This window comes from Eschrichtius robustus, chromosome 3, assembly GCF_028021215.1.
Source record: "Eschrichtius robustus isolate mEscRob2 chromosome 3, mEscRob2.pri, whole genome shotgun sequence".
Classification (NCBI taxonomy): domain Eukaryota; kingdom Metazoa; phylum Chordata; class Mammalia; order Artiodactyla; family Eschrichtiidae; genus Eschrichtius; species Eschrichtius robustus.
Window position 1 is genome coordinate 74,937,185 of NC_090826.1, and position 25,948 is coordinate 74,963,132.

Genomic DNA, 25,948 nt, shown 5'->3' on the forward strand with positions numbered 1-25,948 from the left:
AAGGGTGGAGGTGAACACTGAGAGCAGACTGGATGGAATAAACTTTCTCCCAGAGATGGTGCTGCCATTACTGCCAAAATGTAACTTGTTCCAGGTTTTGTATATTTAGAGCAGAGTTTCTCAACCTCAACACTACCGGTTGGATAATTCTCTGTTGTGGGAGAGCTGCCTTATGCACTCTAGCGTCCCTGGGCTCTACCCTCTAGATGCCAGGAGCTCTTCCCAGTTGTGACAGCCAACATTGTTTCCAGACATTACCACATATTCCTGGATTGAGAAGATGGAAGAGGATCGCACTGGTTGAGAAACACTGATTTAATGAAATGAAGAAAGAATGATACACAAATGTGACAAAATGTTAATAATTAATGAATCTGGGTAAAGGATGTATGGAAATTTCTTATACCCTTCTTACAACTTTTCTGTAAGTTTAAAATGATAACTAAATATTTTTTTTACAATAAAGAGCTTGTTGATTATGTCAAAGAGAAATTCACAAATACTTCGAATGGCAGCCAACATCAGTTGTCTAGGATAAAGAAAAAATTCAATATGTAGAATTTAAGTATAAAATTATATCCTAATATTGTCACAGAGAAAAATCTTTTCCCTGTTATGACCTATATTTGCTTGTCTTTGATCTAACTTTTGGTGTTCGATTTCTTTCAATATATTAGGACATATCCCAAAAATGCTACTACACAATATTATCCAAGAGAATTTTCGGAAGAAGAAAAAGAGGCACTGGGACAATCAAAGACGTTGACTGAGTTTCTTAACAATGTGTCTATAAGGTAAAAATTGTATATTAAATTTAAAAAAATAAAACATAAAATGTATATGTTTACTTATAATAATAGGTCTTAAAAAACAACTCCATACCTGGTGTACAGATAGAGAGTCTGAAGACAGTTATCAGATACTCATGAGCATGTGACACATTCTACAGATTCTCAGTCTTTCTTTCCCTTCTATTGCTAAGCAACATCCTAGACCTTCTAAGCTAGGGCCACACCGAACAGTGTCAGCCTGGAAGGTGTATATAGTTGAACATGTGAGGATGTTTTCCTAACGGCAAATTAACATTTATTTACCATGGTTTCCTTTAAGTCTTTTTCTTCACTCCTCAGTCCCCTTCTTAGCTTCATTGATTTTTACAGGATTACAAAGGTGAGGATGTTGTGGATGTTGAGGATGGTCATTACCATGATGATAGGAATTTACAAAAATACCTTTTAAATGAGAATCTGAAGTCAGTTCAGATGTAATTTTTGGATATGTCACCCTTATCTCTAATTCCTGTGTTGCTGCCACTCTTACTGGCTCTGAAAGAGAGGTGTCTTTAAAATGCCCCCTACACTCATGTTCAGGCCCTAGGCAGACCCTGGGGACTTCTAAACCAGAGAAAGAGTTTGAAGGTCTCATCAAGTTGATATCAGAGTTCAGATAAGTGGAGCCAATGGTGGACATGTCTACCAGTTGTACCAATAGGTTGGTTACCATTTCCTCCCAAAATTAAAGATTTGGTAGACAAGTTCATATATAGCCCAAGTTAAGCTCTTTTATTTTTATTTTTAAGAAAACATTTTAAGATTAAATGTCTTGAAAATTCCTTGTGATGACCTAGAGGGGTGGGATGGGGAGGGTGGGAGGAAGGCCCAAGAGGGAGGGGGATATAGGTATACATATAGCTGATTCACTTTGTTGTACAGCAGAAACTAACACAACATTGTAAAGCAATTATAATCTAATAAAGATGTTAAAAAAAAAAAGAAAAGAAAATTCCAACAACTCTCAAAAGTTGTTACCTAAGCCTAGAGAGAATCTGGTTCAAAAATTCACTAATTATTCAAAGAGAGCTTATTAACTATTTGCCACTCACTTACAGCAAGTGTGCTATAGTTTTTCCTATGTAGACAATTAGAAAGAAACCAGAAAACCTGAGGTTTCTTTTCCTCATATCAAAATTAAGTAATTATTAAAATTTTTCCTAAGGACATTAAAATGAGAAGTCTGTCTATGTACAATCAATTTCTGGGGAATAAATGGTCTATAGCCAATTCTCAATTATCTACATTGTGTATTATCTTTTTTTTTTTTAATATTTATTTATTTGGCTTCATTGAGTCTTTGTTGTGGCAAGCCTGATCTTTGCTGCGGCACGCGGGCATCGGGATCCTTAGTTGCAGCATGCATGTGGGATCTAGTTCCCTGACCAGGGATCCAACCCAGACCCCCTGCATTGGGAGCATGGACTGTTAGCCAATGGACCACCAGGGAAGTCCCTGTATTATCTTTAGATGTGGGCTTTTATTCTTCCCTTTCAATTGCCAAGCTTATAAGGAGAGGGATGGTGAACAGCTTCATAATTCCCTCCTTGAGATGTGGGAGGGAGGAGCCAGAACTATAAGAAGAAAGAGGAAAATTGGTACAGGAATTTTAACAGCATTGGCCAAGAATAAATAAGAAACCACATTTACATCACAGCCATGCTTCCCACTCTAGAACTGTTTAAGGTTTACTTAATTTTTTAAGATTAAAATTAGCCTTGTTTTGTTCTGGAAGAGAGCTCTTTTAGAAATGAGTTCTTTCCTTCTCATAGAATTTTGTCCAGAACAAACCTAAGGCAAGCATTATTTGCAAAAGAAGAAAATGATCTGAGAGGAGAGAGAGAAACTTCAAGGGGATTCTCAAAGCAACTAAGAAACGTTCGTTTTGGGGTTAAAAAAACAGTGATACCCATGGGCTTTCACTCAGACAACAAGCTTTGCCAGCCTCCAGTTCATCACTTTCAGGAACCACATGGTAGAGTACACCAAAATCAAGAAACAGGAAACCAGAGAAAAGGTGCTGTCTTCACTTCTCCCTTGTGAATTACTCCCTTGTGAAGACAGTTGAGGCTGAAACAGAAAGAAATGATTTTGAAAATGCTAACAGATGCTTCTACTTGAAACTGGCCTTAAACCTTGAAGCTTCAGGTTGTTCATAGGGTTGTTCAGGGTTGTTCAAACACAGGGTTGTTCAAACTTTAATGTGCATGTGAACCACCTGGGCATCTTGTTAAAATGCAGGTTCTGCCTAAGTAGGTCTGGGGTGGAGCCTGCCGCTTTGCATTTCTAACAGCTCCAGGTCATGCTGATGCTGCCGTCCTAGGAAATGCATCCAGTTTGAAAGATGAAGTACAAGAAGAATTTAGTCCAAAGAGTATTCAATTACACAGTGAATGGTAGTGTAATGATTAATGACACAGGTATTAAATGGCACCCTTATTTAATATGTTAGGGAATATCTATTAAGATACTTACTGCTTATATTTAATTATCTAAATAAAGGGTTTTTTTCTTATTTTAGGAAATTCATAATTGAAAACCACTTTCAACTTACTACATTTATTAAAAAAAAACAAGTTGTTTGGAATTTCAGTCATTAGGGTGAAACCTTGGGTGGCATTCTAATTTTGGGAAAGCTCCTAGAGGCCTTGGGAGGAGGCTGAGCTTTCAAGCCTAAACATATAAAGGGACAATAAACATTATAGTAACTTGTAAAACAGGAACTTGTCAAGCCAAGTTCCCTAGACTAAGAAGAGCACCAAGATTATTTTTTAAAGGAGCAACGTTAGTATTTTTAGCAGGATAATTCTTCATTTTAGGGACTGTCTTATGCATTGTGGGAGGTTTAGTAACAGAATTAAACACATTAGCACCTCCCAGACACTCTGACAGCTAAAACCACCCCCCCCCCACTACACACACACACACACACACACACACACACACACACACACACTTCTAAATTCCAAATCTCCCCTTGAGAATATCTTATTTGTTGTTTTAAGTTGTATATAGTATAATTATTATATATATTAATATAATAATTATATATATGTAAATACAATAATTAGTATACATGATCATTTGGTACTGAATATGGCTAAGAAAATTGCCTTTTCTATCAGTTTGGAGTTTTCAAAAAGCAAATGAGATCAAGTTCAAAGTAGAAGTTTACTGAGAAGTTCACTGTAAAAAATAAAGGGAAGGGAAGCAGGATTGAACAGGGAGAGCTTCAGACAAACTCTCAGCCAACCCAACAGGAAGCTGCAGAGGAAGACAACCTGTTGGAGGTGTCCTGCCGGGCACAGAACTGGCAGGCCCTTGTGCCCACAGCTGCAATGCTCAGTCTTTTTTTTTTTTTTTTAAGTTTTTTTTTAACATCTTTCTTGGAGTATAATTGCTTTACAATGTTATGTTAGTTTCTGCTTTATAACAAAGTGAATCAGCTATACATATACATACATCCCCATATCTCCTCCCTCTTGTGTCTCCCTCCCACCCTCCCTATCCCACCCCTCTAGGTGGACACAAAGCACTGAGCTGATCTCCCTGAGCTATGCGGCTGCTTCCCACTAGCTATCTAGTTTACATTTGGTAGTGTGTATATGTCAATACCACTCTCTCACTTCGTCCCAGCTTACCCTTCCCCCTCCCCACATCCTGAAGTCCATTCTCTACATCTGCATCTTTATTCCTGTCCTGCCACTAGGTTCTTCAGAACCATTTTTTTTTTTTTAGATTCCATATATATGGGTTAGCATACAGTATTTGTTTTTCTCTTTCTGACCTACTTCACTCTGTATGACCAACTCTAGGTCCATACACCTCACTACAAATAACTCAATTTTGTTTCTTTTTATGGCTGAGTAATACTCCATTGTATATATGTGCCACATCTTCTTTATCCATTCATCTGTCAATGGACACTTGGGTTGCTTCCAAGTCCTGGCTATAGCAAATAGTGCTGCAATGAACATTGTGGTACATGTCTCTTTTTGAATTATGTCTTTCTCAGGGTATATGCCCAGTAGTGGGATTGCTGGGTCATATGGTAGTTCTATTTTTAGGTTTTGAAGGAACCTCCATACTGTTCTCCATAGGGGCTGTATCAATTTACATTCCCACCAACACTGCAAGGTTTCCCTTTTCTCCACACCCTCTCCAGCATTTATTGTTTGTAGATTTCTTGATGATGGCCATTCTGACTGGTGTGAGGTGAGACCTCATTGTAGTTTTGATTTGCATTTCTCCAATGGTTAGTGAGGTTGAGCGTCCTTTCTTGTGTTTGTTGGCAATCTGTATATCTTCTTTGGAGAAATGTCGATTTATGTCTTCTGTCCATTTTTGGATTGGGTTGTTTGCTTTTTCGATATTGAGCTGCATGAGCTGCTTGTATATTTTGGAGATTAATCCTTTTTCAGTTGCTTTCTTTGCAAATACATTCTCCCATTCTGAGGGGTGTCTTTTCATCTTGTTTATGGTTTCCTTTGCTGTGCAAAAGCTTTTAAGTTTCATTAGGTCCCATTTGTTTATTTTTGTTTTTATTTCCATTTCTCTAGGAGGTGGGTCAAAAAGGATCTTGCTGTGATTTATGTCATAGAGTGTTCTGCCTATGTTTTCCTCTAAGGGTTTTATAGTGTCTGGCCTTACATTTAGGTCTCTAATCCATTTAGAGATTATCTTTGTGTATAGTGTTAGGGAGTGTTCTAATTTCATTCTTTTACATGTAACTGTCCAGTTTTCCCAGCACCAGTTATTGAAGAGGCTGTCTTTTCTACATTGTATATCCTTGCCTCCTTTGTCATAGATTAGTTGACCCTAGGTGCGTGGGTTTTTCTCTGGGCTTTCTATCCTGTTCCATTGGTCTATATTTCTTTTCCTGTGCCAGTACCATACTGTCTTGATTACTGTAGCTTTGTAGTATAGTCTGAAGTCAGGGAGCCTGATTCCTCCAGCTCTGTTTTTCTTTTTCAAGATTGCTTTGGCTATTCAGGGTCTTTTGTGTTTCCACACAAATTGTGAAATTTTTTGTTCTAGTTCTGTGAAAAATGCCAGTGGTAGTTTGATAGGGATTGCACTGAATCTGTAGATTGCTTTGGGTAGTATAGTCATTTTCACAATGTTGATTCTTCCAATCCAAGAACATGGTATATCTCTCCATCTGTTTGTATCACCTTTAATTTCTTTCATCAGTGTCTTATAGTTTTCTGCATACAGGTCTTTTGTCTCCTTAGGTAGGTTTATTCCTAGGTATTTATTCATTTTGTTGCAGTGGTAAATGGGGTGTTTCCTTAATTTCTCTTTCAGATTTTTCATCATTAGTGTATAGGAATGCAAGAGATTTCTGTGCATTAATTTTGTATTCTGCTACTTTACCAAATTCATTGATTAGCTCTAGTAGTTTTCTGGTAGCATCTTTAGGATTCTCTGTGTATAGTATCATGTCATCTGCAAACAGTGACAGCTTAACTTCTTCTTTTCCAATTTGGATTCCTTTTATTTCTTTTTCTTCTCTGATTGCTGAGACTAAAACTTCCAAAGCTATGTTGAATAATAGTGGTGAGAGTGGGCAACCTTGTCTTGTTCCTGATCTTAGTGGAAATGGTTTCAGCTTTTCACCATTGAGAACGATGTTGGCTGTGGATTTGTCATATATGGCCTTTATTATGTTGAGGTAAGTTCCCTCTATGCCTACTTTCTGGAGGGTCTTTATCATAAATGGGAGTTGAATTCTGTCGAAAGCTTTCCCTGCATCTATTGAGATGATCATATGGTTTTTCTCCTTCAATTTGTTAGTATGGTGTATCACATTGATTGGTTTGCATATATTGAAGAATTCTTGTATTCCTGGAATAAACCCCACTTGATCATGGTGTATGATCCTTTTAATGTGCTGTTGGATTCTGTTTGCTAGTATTTTGTTGAGGATTTTTGCATCTATGTTCATCAGTGATATTGGCCTGTAGTTTTCTTTTTTTGGGACATCTTTGTCTGGTTTTGGCATCAGGGTGATGGTAGCCTCAAGGAATGAGTTTGGGAGTGTTCCTCCCTCTGCTTTATTTTGGAAGAGTTTGAGAAGGATAAGTGTTAGCTCTTCTCTAAATGTTTGATAGAATTCACCTGTGAAGCCATCTGGTCCTGGGCTTTTGTTTGTTGGAAGATTTTTAATCACAGTTTCAATTTCAGTGCTTGTGATTGGTCTGTTTATATTTTCTATTTCTTCCTGGTTCAGTCTCGGGAGGTTGTGCTTTTCTAAGAATTTGTCCATTTCTTCCAGGTTGTCCATTTTATTGGCATATAGTTGCTTGTAGTAATCTCTCATGATCCTTTGTTTTTTCTGCAGTGTCAGTTGTTACTTTTTCTTTTTCATTTCTAATTCTGTTGATTTGAGTCTTCTCCCTTTTTTTCTTGATGAGTCTGGCTAATGTTTTATCAATTTTGTTTATCGTCTCAAAGATGTTCCTATTACCATTTTCTTAATTGTTTTGGGTTTGTTATTGTAGATCTCTTCCTTCTCTTGTGTTTCCTGCCTAGAGAAGTTCCTTTAGCATTTATTGTAAAGCTGGTTTGGTGGTGCTGAATTCTCTTAGCTTTTGCTTGTCTGTAAAGGTTTTAATTTCTCAGTTGAATCTGAATGAGATTCTTGCTGGGTAGAGTAATCTTGGTTGTAGATTTTTTCCTTTCATCACTTTATATATGTCCTGCCACCACCTTCTTATGGGGATTCCCTTGTATGTTATTTGTTGCTTTTCCCTTGCTGCTTTTAATATTTTTTCTTTGTATTTAATTTTTGATACTTTGATTAATATGTGTCTTGGCATGTTTCTCCTTGGATTTATCCTGTATGGGATTCTCTGTGCTTCCTGGACTTGATTGACTGTTTCCTTTCCCATATTAGGGAAGTTTTCAACTATAATCTCTTCAAATATTTTCTCAGTCCCTTTCTTTTTCTCTTCTTTTTCTGAGACTCGTATAATTCGAATGTTGATGCGTTTAATGTTGTTCCAGAGGTCTCTGAGAGTGTCCTCAATTCTTTTCATTCTTTTTTCTTTATTGTGCTGTGCAGTAGTTATTTCCACTATTTTATCTTCCAGGTCATGTATCCGTTCTTCTGCCTCAATTATTCTGCTGTTGATTCCTTCTAGAGAATTTTTAATTTCATTCATTGTGTTGTTCATCATTGTTTGTTTGCTCTTTAGTTCTTCTAGGTCCTTGTTAAACGTTTCTTGTATTTTCTCCATACGATTTCCAAGATTTTGGATCATCTTTCCTATCATTACTCTGAATTCTTTTTCAGGTAGACTGCCTATTTCCTCTTCATTTGTTTGGTCTGGTGGGTTTCTACCTTGCCCCTTCATCTGCTGCATATTTCTCTGTCTTCTCATTTTGCTTAACTTACTGTGTTTGGGGTCTCCTTTTAGCAGGCTGCTTGTTCGTAGTTCCCATTGTTTTTGGTGTCTGTCCCCAGTGGGTGAGGTTGGTTCAGTGGGTTGTGTAGGCTTCCTGGTGGAGGGGACTGGTGCCTGTGTTCTGGTGGGTGAGGCTGGATCTTGTCTTTCTGGTGGGCAGGACCACGTCTGGTGGTGTGTTTTGGGGTGTCTGTGAACTTAGTATGATTTTAGGCAGCCTCTCAGCTAATGGATGGGGTTGTGTTCCTGTCTTGCTAGTTGTTTGACATGGGGTGTCCAACACTGGAGCTTGCTGGTCGTTGAGTGGAGCTGGGTCTTAGCATTGAGACGGAGATCTCTAGGAGAGCTCTTGCTGATTGATATTATGTGGGGCTGGGAGGTCTCTGGTGCACCAATGTCCTGAACTTGGCTCTCCCACCTCAGAGGCTCAGGCCTGACACCCAGCCAGAGCACCAAGACGCTGTTGGCCACACGGCCAGGTACATCGTGGGGAGCTTCTAGCCTTTTGGGAAGTCTGAGGTCTTCTGCCGGCATTCAGTAGGTGTTCTGTAGGAGTTGTTCCACATTTAAACGTATTTTTGATGTATTTGTGGTGAGGAAGGTGATCTCCACGACTTACTCCTCTGCCATCTTGAAGGTCCCCCCACCATGCTCAGTCATTGACTGGGAGAAAGCATGACTTTGGCTGGGAAACTGAGGCGAGTTGTGATGATGCTAGAGGCTGTCAACTAACAGCTTCCTGGCACTAGAAGCAGTTCTGAGTAGCACACTATCTTGAATTATTTTTCCCTTAAGTCATTTATTTCACACAGGATTAATCATTAGTTACCAAATACAATTGAGAATACTTTTTCTTTCAGTAAAAATGAAGCAGGAGGAGCTGCTGAAAGACGTATCACTGAATACCAAAATCCAACATCTTGATTCCTTTTTTTTTCTTTTACAAAATAGTGTTGAAATAGCCCTGCAGCAAAATGAAATCATGAATACATTTATTAATGACTGGAAAAGCCTGGCAGAAGAAGAAGGTACCTTTGGGGACAAGACTGATACCCACCTGAAAGAGTACCAGTCCTTTACTGACCTGCATAACCTAACGGAGAAGATGATCACCTGTGTCTCCTGGCATCCGATCATCTATGGTGAGGCAGAATCATGACTGGGATTCCCTTCTGGGATGACATTGAAATAATCTGTTGCTTTTATATGTAGAATTGCAAACTAGCTCACTTTCCATGAGACAACTTCCATTCCTGAGTGCAGGCACCTGCCAAGCACTTTCTGCACCTTCTCTCCATCGTGTGTCCTCCCAGCTACCTTGTGGGACCACATTGTGGTCTCTACTTTATAAGGAGAGGACCAGAGCTCTCAGGAAAGTGACTGGCTCAGGTCACCCAGCTGGTGCAACGCCAAATCTGGAACTTCATTCCCCCTGACTCTCAGCTTACTGGGCAGGATAGGAAATACACCTCCTTTAAAGAGCTCAGCAGCCAAGGGGATAGGAATATGTGAGGGTGGAACCATGGACAGAGCCATCTGTGCCCTCTTTCTTCCTCCTTTCCTGCCCAACATTGGCCCTCTCCTCACAAAAAAGAACAAAAAAAGAAACACAACACATCTTTTTTTCTTACTAAGTCTTCAAAGTTCACTGTTTATTTTGTGAACATCTCAATTTGGTCCAGCCACAGTTCAAGTGCTAAATAAGTGACACATGGCTACTGGCAACCAATGTATTAGACAGTAGAGCTCTAAAAACACTCTTGGTCTCCTGTAGAATATTTTTACACAAGTTTCATCAAAATGGAAATGAACAGTGACTGTGTAGGAAAACAAAACCTAAAAACACTTCTCCATGCACAGTTGCTGCAGATTTTAATCTCTAGTTGTGTTTCTATCAGGGCTAATAGCTGTGTCGGTGGCTGTACGACTCTCCTTTGAAGAGAGGGTCCACTTTTCTGGTAAACTATTGCTGCAACCATCACTGATTCTTTTCTGGAGTTTCTCCGATCCCATACATCCTCAGGTAATGAAGGAGAGTCATCCACATGTTCTAAAAATTTTAACTACTACTTTCACATATCTTTAGCAGTTTTAATTGCAAAATACTTTATAATCACTTAATGTTGTAAACCCCTATAAAGCTAGGTTTTCTTCAATTCAGAATTTGTCATCATTCAATTTGAGCAAAATTTAAGTTTACACTTAGTTTATTGAAAAGATATATTGAACAAATCAACATGTTATTTAAAAAAAAAACATTGTAAGAGGAATGTTCAATTGATTTTAAAGAGCAAACTCTTTTATGGACTTTATTTAGGTACTAATTGTTCAAATGCAAAGAGATTTTAGTTTCACATGGATATCCCTAATTCCAAGGATCACCAGTAGGAGATGGTAATGAGTAAAGATGACTGTGTGGGAGACAGTGGGGAATGGTGGGGACTGTGGCCCTAGAGGGTACCCAGCCCACCCATGGGAACAGCTACTCTTCTGCTTTCCTTGCCAGGTGGTCCCACTTGTCAAGAGAATCCAGCAATTCTGTGTGTGATCTCCCAATTTTTAAACAGCTCAACTAAAACCAAACCAAAACACACAGCAGTCCAAATAAAATAAGGCTAAAGGCTGGGTTTGCCCCCGCAGTGTTCAATTTCCAATACCTGCTCAAGATGAGTTCTGCTTAGGGGGAGGGTGCTTTATAGTGTTAGATTAAGTTTTTTCAACATACTTAAATATAATATTTTGTTTTTATAAAGCATTATATAATTAAGGCTTTCCCTAATAAACCCTAGTGTCCCCTTATTCCTTCTTCCCTAATTCATCTGAAGTAAGGCAGTTTTACTGTTATAGGGTCTAGATGCTTTTTCATAGATACAGAGATCAAAATGACAGATCTGTCATTCTTCCTTGTCAGCCTACTTACCACAAGTATGGTGCCATTCTGTCACTGGTGTTTTCTATCATTTTCCAGCAGTGTAGAACTACTCTTCACTCCATGCCATGGAAGTGTGGCTGAACCTCCAGGCAAATAGGAAGAGGAAAGAAAGACTCTCCTTTCCTCTATTTTTTTTTTAATAGAAATGTTATTTATTTATTTTAGTTTCTTAAGGAAATCAGTAATCAGTTTATTAAGATAGAAATTCCATATAAAATTTATAGTTTTGTTAAATATACTTATAAAGTTAATTATATTCTATTTATTTATTTTTATTAAAAAAATTTTTTAACCTTTCCTCTATTTTGAAGAATAGCTTTAAAAAGACACGCAAACAATTTCTTAAAGATATGAGGCAAATGATTAATTTTGTCTTTGTTCTAATCAAAACTATAGGAAAGTATTAAAAGATTTCATTTTCAAAAGTAGAGGTTTCTCTAGAATCCACAAAGTACCAAAAAACCAACATAATTCACCTCAATTCCAATTTGAAATCTTTCGCTCAGTGGTGGCAAACCAGTGGCCTCTGGGGCCTGTATTTTTGGCTGTTACGTTTAAAGAACGGTAACCATGCAAGTGTTTAGCTTGGTGGTAACACAGTAGCTAAGGTGCTAACTATGGTTAGTATATCTATTTCCTCACACTGGTGTATTCCTTGCAGGACTTCCTCCCTACCCTCCAGGCACTTGATTTTGTTTACCTTATGGGTTCTGCATTATTTTAAAATTTGTAATATTATCACTGGCAACGCCGCCGTCTTCTCTTTTTCAATGCATTTTATTTTTGAGTGCTCACCTCTGTGCCAGGCTAGGTATATACAGCAGGGAAAAAATCATACAAATATCCTGGCCCCCAGAGCTTACTCTCCACACTTTTCAGAAACACTGATTTCATAGTCTTTTTATTTATAAAAAATTATAACATGCCCCAGCAATGACCCACAGAGGGGAGGGGAGGGGAGATTGGGTCCCCTTGAGAAACTACCTGCTCTCATATGCATGATCAATGTCCAGAATAAAATTCAGCAAAAGCAGCTTCCGATCCAGAGGTAGAATTCTGGGAATGGAATTCATGTGCATGTTTCTTATAAATAGCTATAAAATTAGACTTTTGACTTTATTAATATTATTTCTAGCCATGATCTTAATAGATTTTCTCATTCTCTCTTGAATTTGGGCGTTTACCTTAGTTAATGCTGGAAAGCCCAGATGACATCTTCTGCTTCCAGTTCTGTCCAAGTGACCCTAATATCATTGCTGGAGGGTGCATAAACGGGCAGGTACATATGGCTTTTTTTTTCAGTTCTTTATTAATTTAGGCAGCATTCTGTAACACATTTTGACTGGTAGTTTTTTTAACTTAAGGGTTCAACTCAGCAGAGGGAAGGCATGTCAATTGTATGCCAGTCACCATGCCAGGAACTGGGGTATGAAGATGTGTTAGACATGGTATCTGGGCTCAAGATGTCCACAGGGTAACCCAGTTATGATCTGACCCTGGAAGAAAACCGGGTCAGATCTATTTGTGTTGCTGGGATAGAACCACGCATTGTACAGGATTCCAGGGAAGAACAAAAACCATAAGCATAATACCTCTTGGTCAAGAGCCCTCTTCTGAAATTTCCCTAGAGGTAGGAGTTAGGGAATGATCCAGAATTTAAACAGAATTCTCTGGAAAACATACCTATATCACTGAATTTATGTGTGTATAATTTGATATCCTATTTGCTTTTTTCTTTTTTCTCTTTTAAGTTATCTAATTTATATAAAATTTAGATTCTATCTTCCAATTGCCTGTTTCTCCAACAGAGCAAAACAAAAATCTTATAGCTGTTTTATGATCAAAGTTTAAATTCATTGTGATACAGTGAGTTTGACCATTACAAGGGTATAATGATTTTTTATCGTGTGGCTAGGAAAACTTTTAGGTAGTTGAAATGTAAATGTCTGCATCATCCATGCCCATTTATCCAGAACCAAAAACATCTAAGAAAACTAATTTTTTTCCTCGGTTTTATTCAACAATAACTGGTGACCTAGTGAGGACCCAGAGCACATCCTCCAAGCCCTGCAAATATTGCCGTTTTTACTCATTGAGAAGGTGACACAACTTTGTTTTAGAATATTTTAGAAAAGCAAATGCTGAAAACAAAACTATTCACAATTCTGTGATCCTGACATTTTGTTTACATTTTAGTGTACTGAAATGACTTTTAGTCATTGAAAATTATTCTAATTTAGTGTTGCGTATTCTGCTTTGTTCTGATTTTTCAAAAAATGACCATCTGTGTATATGCAAATTCAGAGTTGGCCATAATATTCAATTAAATAGAAATCATCATTTCCTAGCCTTTTGAACAATTTTGGGTGTTTGTACTTAATTCTGGAGAACAGACTGCTTTCTCCTGCGTCTAAAGCAGCTGCCCCCACATTCCCTAAAACAGAGGAAGAACTCTTCCCAAATCAGAGAGAATTGCATTATGCCTATCTTGGATTTAATAAAACAAAACAAAAAAACAAAAAAAAACCCCACTAGCATTTATTAACACAGCACAAAAATCAAAGTGCTGAAAATTCTTTTAAAGAGAAGAAAACATTATTAAGAAGAAGGGGGGGGCTTCCCTGGTGGTGCAGTGGTTAAGAATCTGCCTGCTAATGCAGGGGACACGGGTTCGAGCCCTGGTCTGGGAGGATCCCACATGCCGCGGAGCAACTAGGCCCGTGAGCCACAATTGCTGAGCCTGCGCGTCTGGAGCCTGTGCTCCGCAACAAGAGAGGCCGCGATAGTAAGAGGCCTGCGCACCGCGATGAAGAGTGGCCCCCACTTGCCGCAACTAGAGAAAGCCCTCGCACCGAAACGAAGACCCAACACAGCCAAAAATAAATAAATAATTAAAAAAAAAAAAAAAAGAAGGGGAAAATCCTGAATAACAGGATGGAGAAGTAGGAAAAAATTAAGAGTAACAAAATTAATAAATGTATGTGTAGCTCAAAATAAATAAAAAATATATAAAGCCAAAAAAATAAATAAAGAGAAGAAAACATTTTTTATATAAGCTTTAAAAGTTGCTGACTCACAGGGAGATCAGCTGGGTGCTTTGTGACCACCTAGAGCGGTGGGATAGGGAGGGTGGAAGGGAGGGAGATGCAAGAGGGAAGAGATATGGGGATATATGTATATGTATAGCTGATTCACTTTGTTATAAAGCAGAAACTAACACACCATTGTGAAGCAATTATACTCCAATAAAGATGTTAAAACAAATAAATAAAGATAAAAAATAAGAGTTGCTGACTTTCTTACGATGTACGCTAAATTTGATTATCCTCCCAAGGTGGCTGATTTATCAGGATGCATGCACTACCAATAGGTTTTTTAAATGTTCAAGATGCAATTTGCTGGTTCCTGAAAGTATGTTGTAATAACATTTATTTCTGTTTTAGATTGTCATGTGGGATATTACCGCACATGCAGATCGAATAGAAAACATCAAGGCAGATGGTAGTAGAAGTAAAAACGTCACACTCAAGGTTAGCTTTTTATAACTTTTCACTTGCAAATTTTTTCCGTTCAGGAGTTTATCAAAAAGTACACAACAGGGTTGCCAAGCTAAACAGAGACTCACTAGAGAAAAAAAAAGTGTTATTTCCTAAGTCTTCACATCTGCTGTGGATGTGTTTTGAATCACTTTTATGTAGGCCCTTGATTAAAAACACCACTAAATAGGTTGTACTGTCTATCCCAGGGGTTCTTTTTTGTTGTTATTGTTGTTAAATAAAACGAAGGGGCCAAGGGATTGCCTAAAGTGATGTAGTTGAAAGAGCACTGGCTAGAAGGCCCATGCATCCAGCCTTTAGATCACAGTCCTGTGAGTTTGGATATGTCCCCCACCCCCTCAGCAAGCATCAATTTTCTCGTGTATAAAACGAAGGTGTTACAAGCCTTCCGGGTAATAACACGCTATGATTTGTGAAGCTGTGGATTCTGCCAAGAGGTCTGGGAAGAGATTCCTCAGCTCCCAACTCACTACTCACCCACCATTTGCACATCTTCACCCCCAGTCCTTCAACCTAAGCATCACGGGTCTCTGACCAAGAAACCATGGGATGTGGTTTTCTGTGCACTCACAGAAATACTCCTTCAAAAATGGGATCTCATTGGTTCTTTAGGGAATGGGTCAGTCATTCTTGTTAAAAGTTTAGAGATAAAATCTTAGACTGAACTGAAGTAGAAAGAAGATAATCTTATTATCTAACTATATAATACATAGAAACACTAATTTGTGTTTTTCCTTGAACTGGTATTTCTCCAAATTATTGATTTTAATTGGAATGATAAGTAAAGTATGAGTTGCTTCATCAGCTCTCTGAAATTAGCACATAACTTTCTCGTAACATTTTACAGCCTATGTTTCTCCTTGAACCAGAGAGTAATAAAGAAGCAATGTATATCAGACACTGTGCAGTCTCCTCAATAGAAAATGGACATAGGAAAGTTATTACAGATATACATTGGCTGCCTGACACATTTGAGGTGAGTCTTGATGGCTTCATACTTTTCTCCTCCTGGCTTGTAAGTTTTTAGAAAATTTTATTCAAAGAGGATGTTTCAAGTCAACAATTCATTTGTATTTTAATTGTGAAATAACCAGAAACCACACGTCACACAGTTGTGTCACTGTTGACAGACCAAGATCAGACTTAGGGATGAGAATAAGGCCAATGTGTCAACTTCAGTGCTTTATAAAAATAAAAAATGTAGGTGGTATTAACACTGATATAATACAACAGTGGAGAAAATGAAGGTTGTAAAAATAGAGCGCAAATATTTTACACCCTTAGCCTTTGCGGATTTAAAGTTTATGATTTCAACTATTTAGAGCATACAACCTTGAAGATCTGCGACATGTAGTAATGCGTCATTTTGCAAGGCAGTCTTGAATTGAGTGCGTCATGAGGCTGATAGGTGAAAACTATTTATGCAGTGAGTGAGCCCAGATGACTGCCTAGCGTCTGCGCTGCAGTATGGCTTTGTGGTTCTTTACTTGACCCACAACGGCTGGTGTTTGTGAATTTGAAAACTGGTAAGCTTCCCAAATGTTTCCCTCAAGGAACTAAGAGTCTACTATGATTAGCCCTTCAAGATATTCAAATGGATTATGCAAAAGCACAATTACTTTTCAAAGTTATAATGGACCAAAATAAATACAACAAATCAAAATAGAATATCGTATTTCTGGATTCTATAGTTTTCTAAGCTAATTAATATTGAAAGAAATTCAAAACATACACATGTAAATTTTTAAATTAAAAAATAAAGAGCAAGTAGCAAAATGAAGAAAAATATTTGCCTCAAATATGGTGAATACAAATTTTCCAGTAAATAAGCTAAAGACATATACTGAAAAACAATTAGTAGATAAACAGGAAAATTATTCAGACTTTCTAATATCAAAGAAATTAATAATAAAGGAACAATAATGTACTATTTTGGACCTATTTGATTTTTTTCTTTTCCATTGGACCTATTTAATTTTTAAATGAAATTTTCTAGTGATTTCCCATGTTAGAAAGGATGAAATGGTGAAATCAATAAACTCCAACATTACTGGTTCCAACATAAAAGTTTTAGAATACAATTTAGTCAATGTGGTTCTTAAATCATCCAAATTTTCACAGTTTTTGACCAGTAATTCAAATTTGGGAAACTTATGCAAAGAAATAATCCAATTTGTGTCCTAAGACATACAATCGCATGCATACCTTGACAAATCATGTCAAAGTGTATCCATGAAAAAGATTGGAAAAGAATGTAAGGTAGAATTATATTTGATTTTAAAACCTTCTATTTTCCGAACTCTATAATATGATTGTGGGTTTTTTTTAAATCATTAAAACATAAAACTCCAGAGCAAGCGCAACTCTGGAGTCTTGAACTTCCCACAACAGGGAAGCCTTATTAGAGGGAGAGGAGAGATGGGTTCTGGATTGTTGATCAATCACAGTGGAAGCTGGCAGCTGTTAAGTGATCCTGACTGGGCTCAGGCCACAGCAGTGTCAGCCAGGCTTCTAGGATCCTAGCTCCCATGATGCCAACAGGCCTTGCCAACAGGCCTTACCACTGCTGCGCCTGTATTCTTCCTTCCACCCCTACTTTTACTGTTTATCTGCTGCTGGAACCCCCACCTTTGTTTGACCTTTTGCTCATCAGTCCTACCAAGTAAGTAGGGTATTGGGGAAAGTCATGTTTCCCTATTGATTTGAGAGTAGCACCTTCATAGGTCACCACAAAACCTTCCACCTCCTTTGAGAGCTAGCTGGTTGGAATCTTGGACCTTCTAGGACTCTGAGGATCCGCTAACCCTCCTTGGACTCCTCTGTGTGCTAGCAGAGTTGTGCCACTAATTACTAAAAGAATGCAGGCACCCCAGCATTCACTGCATGCTGTAGGTATCTAATTTAACACCAAGTCTCTTTTCTATTGATCTTACCTGCTTAACAATCTCATGAAAGCTCCCATGTTCAGCTCCACAATTCATAGTGAAAAACAGAGTGCCTACATTTCTAATAATAATGGTAATGAAATTATGATACATCATCTATATATTAAAAAACAGAATGATTTATGACTACATAGGTAAATGTTCAAACTATATTAACTGAAAGATCTTAGGATGGAAATTTATATGCATACTAACTAAAACCAATTTTAAAGTGTAAAAATGTTTCTGTGAAAAAAAGGCTGGAAAATATGTATAGCAGAATTATATTTGATTTTGAAACTTTCCAGTTTCCTAATTCTGTTTGTGTTGTTCTTTTAATAAAAATTAAAGCAAAGGAGAAAAAAATTTTTAGCGTAAAAAGCTTTGAGAAAAAAGTCATTACTATCCTAGGTACACAGAACTTACTTCCAGCATTTTTAAAAATAGGTTAACAGATTGGGATCTGTCTTTGAAAATCGAAGTGGAATATCCTGTCAACTTGTCACTTGTTCGGCAGACTGGTATGTCTTATTTTAATCATTACCGAATATGTTTTCAAACAATATATTGTTTTTTTAGATGCTTATAAAATCATTGTCCTCTTCTGTTCCTTAAATAATCTTTGTTGTAGCAATTAAACCTAATATAACTAAAGGACAGAATGTTAGAGTGCTGCTGGTTTTAAAAAAATCTTTTTGTGGATACGAATATGTTGTAAAAAGAAGAATTAACTACGTTTCATGGTTGGTAATGTCATATAGCATTATCTATAGTTATTCTGTTTCTTCATATTCACATATTTGTAAATTTGTAATATGTGTTGTTTACATTCAATTTTATCTCACAATTACGAAGATGACAACGTTTAATTGGAAAAGTTTCTTTTAAAAAGTGGAAGAGTTTTACATTTTTTATTGCATATTTATTACAAGTATTTTTATAAGTAATTCAGTAACTATGTTGAAGAATGTTTATTTTTAAAAATTGTATCCCCCAATTTATAGAACTGAAAATTCAGAGTGAAGTAGGACATAAGAAGGGCAATACTATTATCTAGCATCCAAATACTGGCAAAACTTTACCACTCCAAGTAGCTTTGACCCCAATAGATATCATGACACTGTAAGTTTTAGACACTGATCGCAGCAGAAGCAGCTGTGGAGTGGCAGGTGAAGGCATAAGTAACATTAGCAGCAGCCATGGGCAGGGGGTTGGGGAGACATGATTAATCCTGTGGGCACGTATTAGGTAAGGTTCTGTGAGTGCAAGCAACAGAAATTAACTATAGTTAACTTAAGGGGATAAAATAAATTTATTGGAAGTTTATGCCAATACTGTACTACGTGCTATAGCAGGTTAACTATTTTTATATTCTCAACCCTGAAAAATACGTATGGATAGAGGAAATGAGGCTTTGAAGGCAAATACATTGTCACCTGTGGCTCACTGTATACCTAGTGAATGGCCAGAATGAATGGCCAGCCCCTTCCATCTGAATGGATCGGTTCCAACCATTGTGTCACTGTTCAAGATTCAGAGTGACAGAAGAGAATCTGACTGGCTTCTGTTACATCATGTCCTTTGGCCAGGGAAGGAATGGCAGAGCACCTTGAATGACAGTTCCAACCTGACTGCATGCAACAGGGAAGGGGCAGTTCTCAAAAAACCAATTAGAAGGCTCTTGCTAAAAAAGGAGGGGGGAATTGCTGCCCAGGCAAAAACAACACATAGCACCTACACAGTCATATGAAATATTATGCAACAATTAAGATTGTATTATTATTTCATGGAAAGATGCTTATGGTATAGTGTTGATTATAAACAACAGAATGGAAAGCTATACTATTCTTCAGTGGCCTTGGAGAACATTTAGAAGCTCTGAACAGACTTAAAATATTACATGTTATATGTTGAAGATACAGGTCCTTGATTGTTGTTTATAATGATGGCCCTTGAATTTGGAAATATTCTGGAAATAGTTCCTTCAAAAGTTGTTAAAGTAAAAAGAAAAAGTTTATGCATTTAGAAAGCCCAATTTTTAGCTATCCGGAAAATTCATCAGTTCTAGTCTTTATACTTTAGCCATACTAAGGGTCTTATAATACAGAATAAGATAAAATAGGATTCTGCTAATTAAGGATGTGTGATTGATTGATGCAGAAAGTTCAACTGAAGCTATCTGTATTTAGCAAAATCATTTTACAAATAATGCAAATTAATGCTGTAAATGAGATTCAAGAAGAGCTATGTAATTTGGAAAAACAGGTTTAAACCAACTATAATTATATTTTAAAACATATTTTATTATGTCATCTGTGGTAGTCTACCAAGGGTTTATGTTTTGACCATTAATATGATTAATATTTTTATTAATTTTAATTATTTATCCATTATTAAATGAATAAATAATATTAACTAATTCACATAAATGAATAAAAGTTTTGTTAGTCTCGAGTTACCATCTGTTTATCTAAATACTTTAACTTACACATCTAAATTCTTTAATAATGTCTTAAATTTATTAATCTGTTTACTCATAACCTAAGTGATAGAAATTATGGAGCTAATGTGGCATATTCTTTGCTGTTCTTATTATGTTTTCACATAATTACTACAAAGACATTATATACTGAAGTACTGAACAAGTATCATTATAAATTTTTACCAAGTTTATTGTGTTAAAAATAACACTCTAGATATACATTATCTCATTTGATTTTCATAATCAACCTGTGAGGAAGGAGAAATAAGAGGAGAAATGACACTTACTGTATGCCTACTATGTACAAAACACATTAAATCCAACTCTGTGTATGTGTTTTATATATATATATATATACATATATATATATATATACATATAAAACATGTATATAGACTATTGTATGACACTAAAACAAGCAATAAAAGAAAAAAAGATAAATTGAACTTCATCAAAATTCAAAAGTTGATAGTGCCTTTGAAGCACTATCAAGAAATTTAAAAGACAGCCCATACAATGGGAGAAAATATTTGCAAATCATATATCTGATAGGAGATTTTTATAAAGAATATATAGGGCTTCCCTGGTGGCGCAGTGGTTGAGAATCTGCCTGCCAATGCAGGGGACACGGGTTCGAGCCCTGGTCTGGGAAGATCCCACATGCCGCGGAGTAACTAGGCCCGTGAGCCACAATTACTGAGCCTGCGCGTCTGGAGCCTGTGCTCCGCAACAAGAGAGGCCGTGATAATGAGAGGCCCGCGCACCGCGATGAAGAGTGGCCCCCACTTGCCACAACTAGAGAAAGCCCTCGCACAGAAATGAAGACCCAACACACAGCCATAAATAAATAAATAAATAAATAAAATAAATAAACCCAAAAAGTTAAAAAAAAAAAAAGGATATATAAAGAACTCTTACAACTCAACAATAAAAAGACAAATAATCTAATTTAAAAATGAGCAAAGATTATCAATAGACATTTCTTCAAAAAACATAGACAAATGTCCAATAAGCACAAGAAAAGATGTTCAAAATCATTAGCTGTCAACTCAAAACCACAATGACACAAAATAGGCAAAACAGTCTTGACAGAAAAGAACAAAGTTGGAAGACTCACACTTCTTAATCTCTAAACTTTCTGCACAGTTACAGTTGTGAGACAGATGTACTGAGAATGGCTTAAGGATAGACATATAGATCAATGGAATAGAATTGAGAGTCCAGAAATAAACCCATATATCTGTGGTCAACTGATTTTCAACAGGGGTACCAATACAATTTAATGGAGAAAGAATAGTCTTTTCAACGAATGGTGCTAGGACAAATGGGTATTCACCTGCAAAATAATTACCTCACACTCTAAACAAAAATTAATTGAAAATGAAATAAAGACCTAAATATAAGAGCTAAAACTGTAAAACTCTTAGAAGAAAACATAGGCAAACATAAATGTAAATGTTTATGACCTTGGATTAGGTACTGATTTCCTAGATATTACCCCAAAAGCACAAGGAAATGCAAATCAGAATCACTTTTTTTTTAAAATAAATTTATTTATTTTTATTTATGTATTTTTGGCTGCATTGGGTCTTCGTTTCTGTGCGAGGGCTTTCTCTAGTTGTGGCGAGCGGGGGCCACTCTTCATCGCGGTGCGCGGGCCTCTCACTGTCGCGGCCTCTCTTGTTGAGGAGCACAGGCTCCAGACGCGCAGGCTCAGTAGTTGTGGCTCACGGGCCCAGTTGCTCCGCGGCACGTGGGATCCTCCCAGACCAGGGCCCTAACCTGCGTCCCCTGCATTGGCAGGCAGACCCTCAACCACTGCGCCACCAGGGAAGCCCCAGAATCACTTTTGATGAGATACCACTTCACACCCACTAGGATAGCTAAAGTTTAAAAAAGACAAAAAATAGTAAATGTTGGTGAGAATGTAGAGAAATTGGAATCCTCAAGACAAAAAAAAATAATACATTTGGTGAGGGTGTAGAGAAATTGGAATCCTCAAAAATGATCCAGTTGCTTTGGAAAACAATCTAGCAGTTCCTCAAAAGATTAAACATAGGTGTGTTACCATATAACCCAGCAATTCCACTCCTAAATATATATCCAAGAGAAATGAAAACCTACATCCACACAAAACTTACCAACAAATGTTCATAACAGCATTATTCATAATAGCAAAAAAGGGAAATAACCCAAATTTATTCATTCGTCAGTCCATCAAATGATGAATGGATAAATAAAGTGTAGTATAGTCCATACAATGGAATATTATTTGGCAATAAAAAGGAATGATGTACTGATATATACTACATCATGAATGACCTCTGAAAACATGCTAAATGAAAGAAGCCAGTCACAAAAGACCACATACTATATGATTCCATTTATATGAAATGTCCAGAATAGACAAATCTGTAGAGACAGGAACTAGGTTAGTGGTTGCCCAGGGCTAGTCGGAGGGATTGAGGGAAATGGGGACTGACTGGTAATATGTACACGTTTTCTTCTGGGAGGTGATGAAAAATCTTCTAAAATCGATTGTGGTAATGCCTTGCACAACTCAGTGAATGTATTAAAAACCACTGAATTGAGTACTTTAAATGGGTGAATTTTGTGATATATGGGTTATATTTCAATAAAACTTTATGTTTTAAAAAAAGATTGTGTCAATCTCCAAACTCAGCTCTCATGTATGATAATATTAGTCTCAGTACTAGCAAAGTCATTAAATAACCCTATAAATGGTATAATTCCCCAAAATATTCAATGCAAAACAGTCCTATTTCATAAAAATCTTAAATTCAGAGATATTAAATATAGCCATGATCACATTGGTAATGTGTAGCAGCAAGAATGGTAGTCCTGAGGTTACACCTCTTCTTTGTACTTAGTTAAAAAATAAACTGTAAACTCTTTTTAAAGCACAATATGTTTTTGGGATATCAGACCACAGAAAGCCTTAACCCCTCAACCACCAACAGAGAAAAAGAAAGAAGAAAGTATTGAAGTTCCTTTTGATGTACCATCCACTTTTTTGCATCTAAATCTCTCCTGGAAACCTCTTTCTAAGGTAAGTAACATGGGATTTAGTCCATTTTATTTGCTTATATACACTATATGGCTTATACGCATAGACATACACACATATACACACACTATAAAAGTAGAGCAGCTCAGATTAACACAGGACATTACAATCCATGTATTCATTCAACCAATCAGTTCTTCGTTAAGAGTTAAGATAAGGTCTGCCTAGGTCAAGGCAGAAATCACAGTTATTGTGAACTCAAGATTGATATTTGTTCATGTATAAGCAAGCCACAACTTACCAATGGCTTGTGTAATAATTATTCATTTGCATAGCAGTTGCTTAAAAATTGGTAGGCTCTTAGGTTAGCCTGGGAAAGCTAATTTTACCCCTCCTGTGGCCAAAATTCTACGTATTTTGCATATCAATAGTAGAATTGTATTGTAATACCTATGAACAAATAAAACTGAAAGTAATTGAAAGAGAAATTATTTGTAGTTATCTTCAGTGGCAGAGCTTGAAGAAAAGTAGTTTTAATTTAAGAAAGATAAGGCTGTGGATGGGAAGTATGTGAAAAGTATGAATGAACTTCTGACATTGATGGCTCTTTTTCTTTGGAATGTTTAATTCTAATTCCAAACTTAATATTTTTCTTTTCCTCTGATTTACAAGTATCACTAGAATTACATTATCATGTATTTGCTCCCGGTGGAAGAGAGAGCACAGAGGGGTGAGAATATTCCTGAAGTAACTAGGATTAGAAATTAAATAGAGAGGATTAGAAATTTTCTAGGGTAGGATTTACTGAGCTGTAGATAGTTTTAAAAGAAACAAGCAAACAAAAATTCACCTGAGAATAATTGTATAGCATGTGGACAAACATCCTGTTGGAGAAAAGTGGGGAGGGAGACATGAGGGGAAAATGTAAAGTGTGACAGTTTCCCATTCTGGAGCAGACTCAGGGCCATCCTGGAACTCAGGGGCATATGTGTCCCTGAAGGGACGTGACAGTTCCAGGGGAATGCAAGGTCCCTGCACAACAGTTTGGAGCTTTGTTTAACTAAAAGATTTAGGGAACAGGGGAATAGGCCATTATTTTATATTAAAACCAACAATGAGATTTTATGGAAGAGAAGACAAAACATTTTCAGAAGCTTAACAACACATGAGACTTTGGGATTTGGAAATGAGCCCCCAGACAAGCTCCCCTCAGTAGCCTGGTTTTAGAAACTGTGGTTTAGGTGCCTGCCATTGGGGAAAAGTAACCAGAATCTGAGGGAGAATGAAGAAGGGAGAAGGAGAGGGAAGTAGGGACATAGAGATCTGGGGGCAGAAGGGAGAAGCAAGAATAAACCAGCCATGGATAATTTAAGGATATATGGAAATAATCTTTCTTGTATGTTCTCTCAAAAGATAAGGCTGTCTAAAGGTGAAACAACTTTAGACCACTGCCCAACCAAGTTAAGCCTGAGTGAAGACAGTCTTCTTTACAAAGCACAAGGTAACTGCCTTTGCTTATTAAAAAGGCATTTAATGAAGTTCGGGTGTTAGTAGTTCCTTATGTCTAAGGTGAGTACTTGCTAGGATAGTCTAATTAAAAAAAAAAAAAAATACAGAAAAGCAAACCCTCCAATATGGAATTTTACAAAGGCTGTAATCGCTATAGCCAACACACTAAAACTGCCTATACACACCAAAAGACTTGACAGAACTCAGTTCAATTCAGTTTCACAGTTATTGAGCACATTCATATATTTTTGAAAATTCATTACACTAAAAAATTTAACTAACGAAGCTCACTTAATGAATATGTATGTGGTCAAGAATAATTCTACAGAATGGAATGCATCTCAAATCTAGCAAACTAAGTTATGAAGTGCTCAGAAACAAATTACCATTCTCAATCAGAATAGAATAGAAAAATTAATATTTATACAGCACCATGAGAAAACTGAGGAAAGAAAGAACAATTGACTTTTTTTTTTTTGGCTGTGTTGTGTCTTCGTTGCTGCACGCGGGCTTTCTTTAGTTTCAAAGAGCAGGGGCTACTCAGGGGCTACTCTTCGTTGCAGTGTGCGGGCTTCTCATTGCCATGGCTTCTCTTGTTGTGGAGCACAGGCTCTAAGAGCACAGGCTTCAGTAGTTGCGGCTCGCGGGCTCCAAAGCGGAGGCTCAGTAGTTGTGGCACACGGGCTTAGCTGCTCCGCGGCATGTGGGATCTTCCTGGACCAGGGCTCAAACCCATGTCCCCTGCATTGGCAGGCGGATTCTTAACCACTGTGCCACCAGGGAAGCCCCTTGACTTTTAAATATATCTCAACCTATACACCTTTGTTGAAGTAATTGAAGGGTATGCATATGAGCTGTCAAAATTGTTCGAATAAAGTTGTGGATTAATATCCCACCTGGAGAGCAATGCATAATGAAAATGTACAAGAATCACTAGCAACTGAAGTATTTTCCAAACATTTGCCTTATCAAAAGGATTTACATTTATAAATTGTTCAATGTTCAGTTAAATAATAGGACATCTAAGAAAAACATATTATATAACTAATACCCAGCTTGGGCAAAATGCACTTTGAAGCTGTGTGTTTCATAGATACAACCCAAGACCTCATGCTAAAAAAATGGAATCACTGAATTTTTATAGACATTTTCAAAGCAATATTAAAACATTCCATGTGTTTTATGTATTCGGGCCCCCTTCATTCTAGAGAGTGAGTAAGGAGAGTTTCCTCCTTCTCCTACTCCTCCTCTTGTATTCGATTATTGGTTACCATGTA

At 37.1% G+C, this 25,948-nt stretch overlaps 1 protein-coding gene across 1 annotated transcript in view; it reads left to right on the forward strand.

Moving 5' to 3' along the window:
• The window catches only part of DNAI3 (dynein axonemal intermediate chain 3), a 72,857-nt gene that overhangs the window by 15,985 nt on the left and 30,924 nt on the right, over positions 1-25,948 (forward strand). Inside the window, exons 7-15 of the mRNA XM_068537550.1 lie at positions 678-794; positions 9,191-9,381; positions 10,138-10,262; positions 12,361-12,450; positions 14,615-14,701; positions 15,576-15,704; positions 18,100-18,173; positions 23,057-23,204; positions 24,576-24,663. Coding sequence (XP_068393651.1) covers positions 678-794; positions 9,191-9,381; positions 10,138-10,262; positions 12,361-12,450; positions 14,615-14,701; positions 15,576-15,704; positions 18,100-18,173; positions 23,057-23,204; positions 24,576-24,663 — 1,049 coding nt within the window. The remainder of the gene's footprint in view (positions 1-677; positions 795-9,190; positions 9,382-10,137; positions 10,263-12,360; positions 12,451-14,614; positions 14,702-15,575; positions 15,705-18,099; positions 18,174-23,056; positions 23,205-24,575; positions 24,664-25,948) is intronic.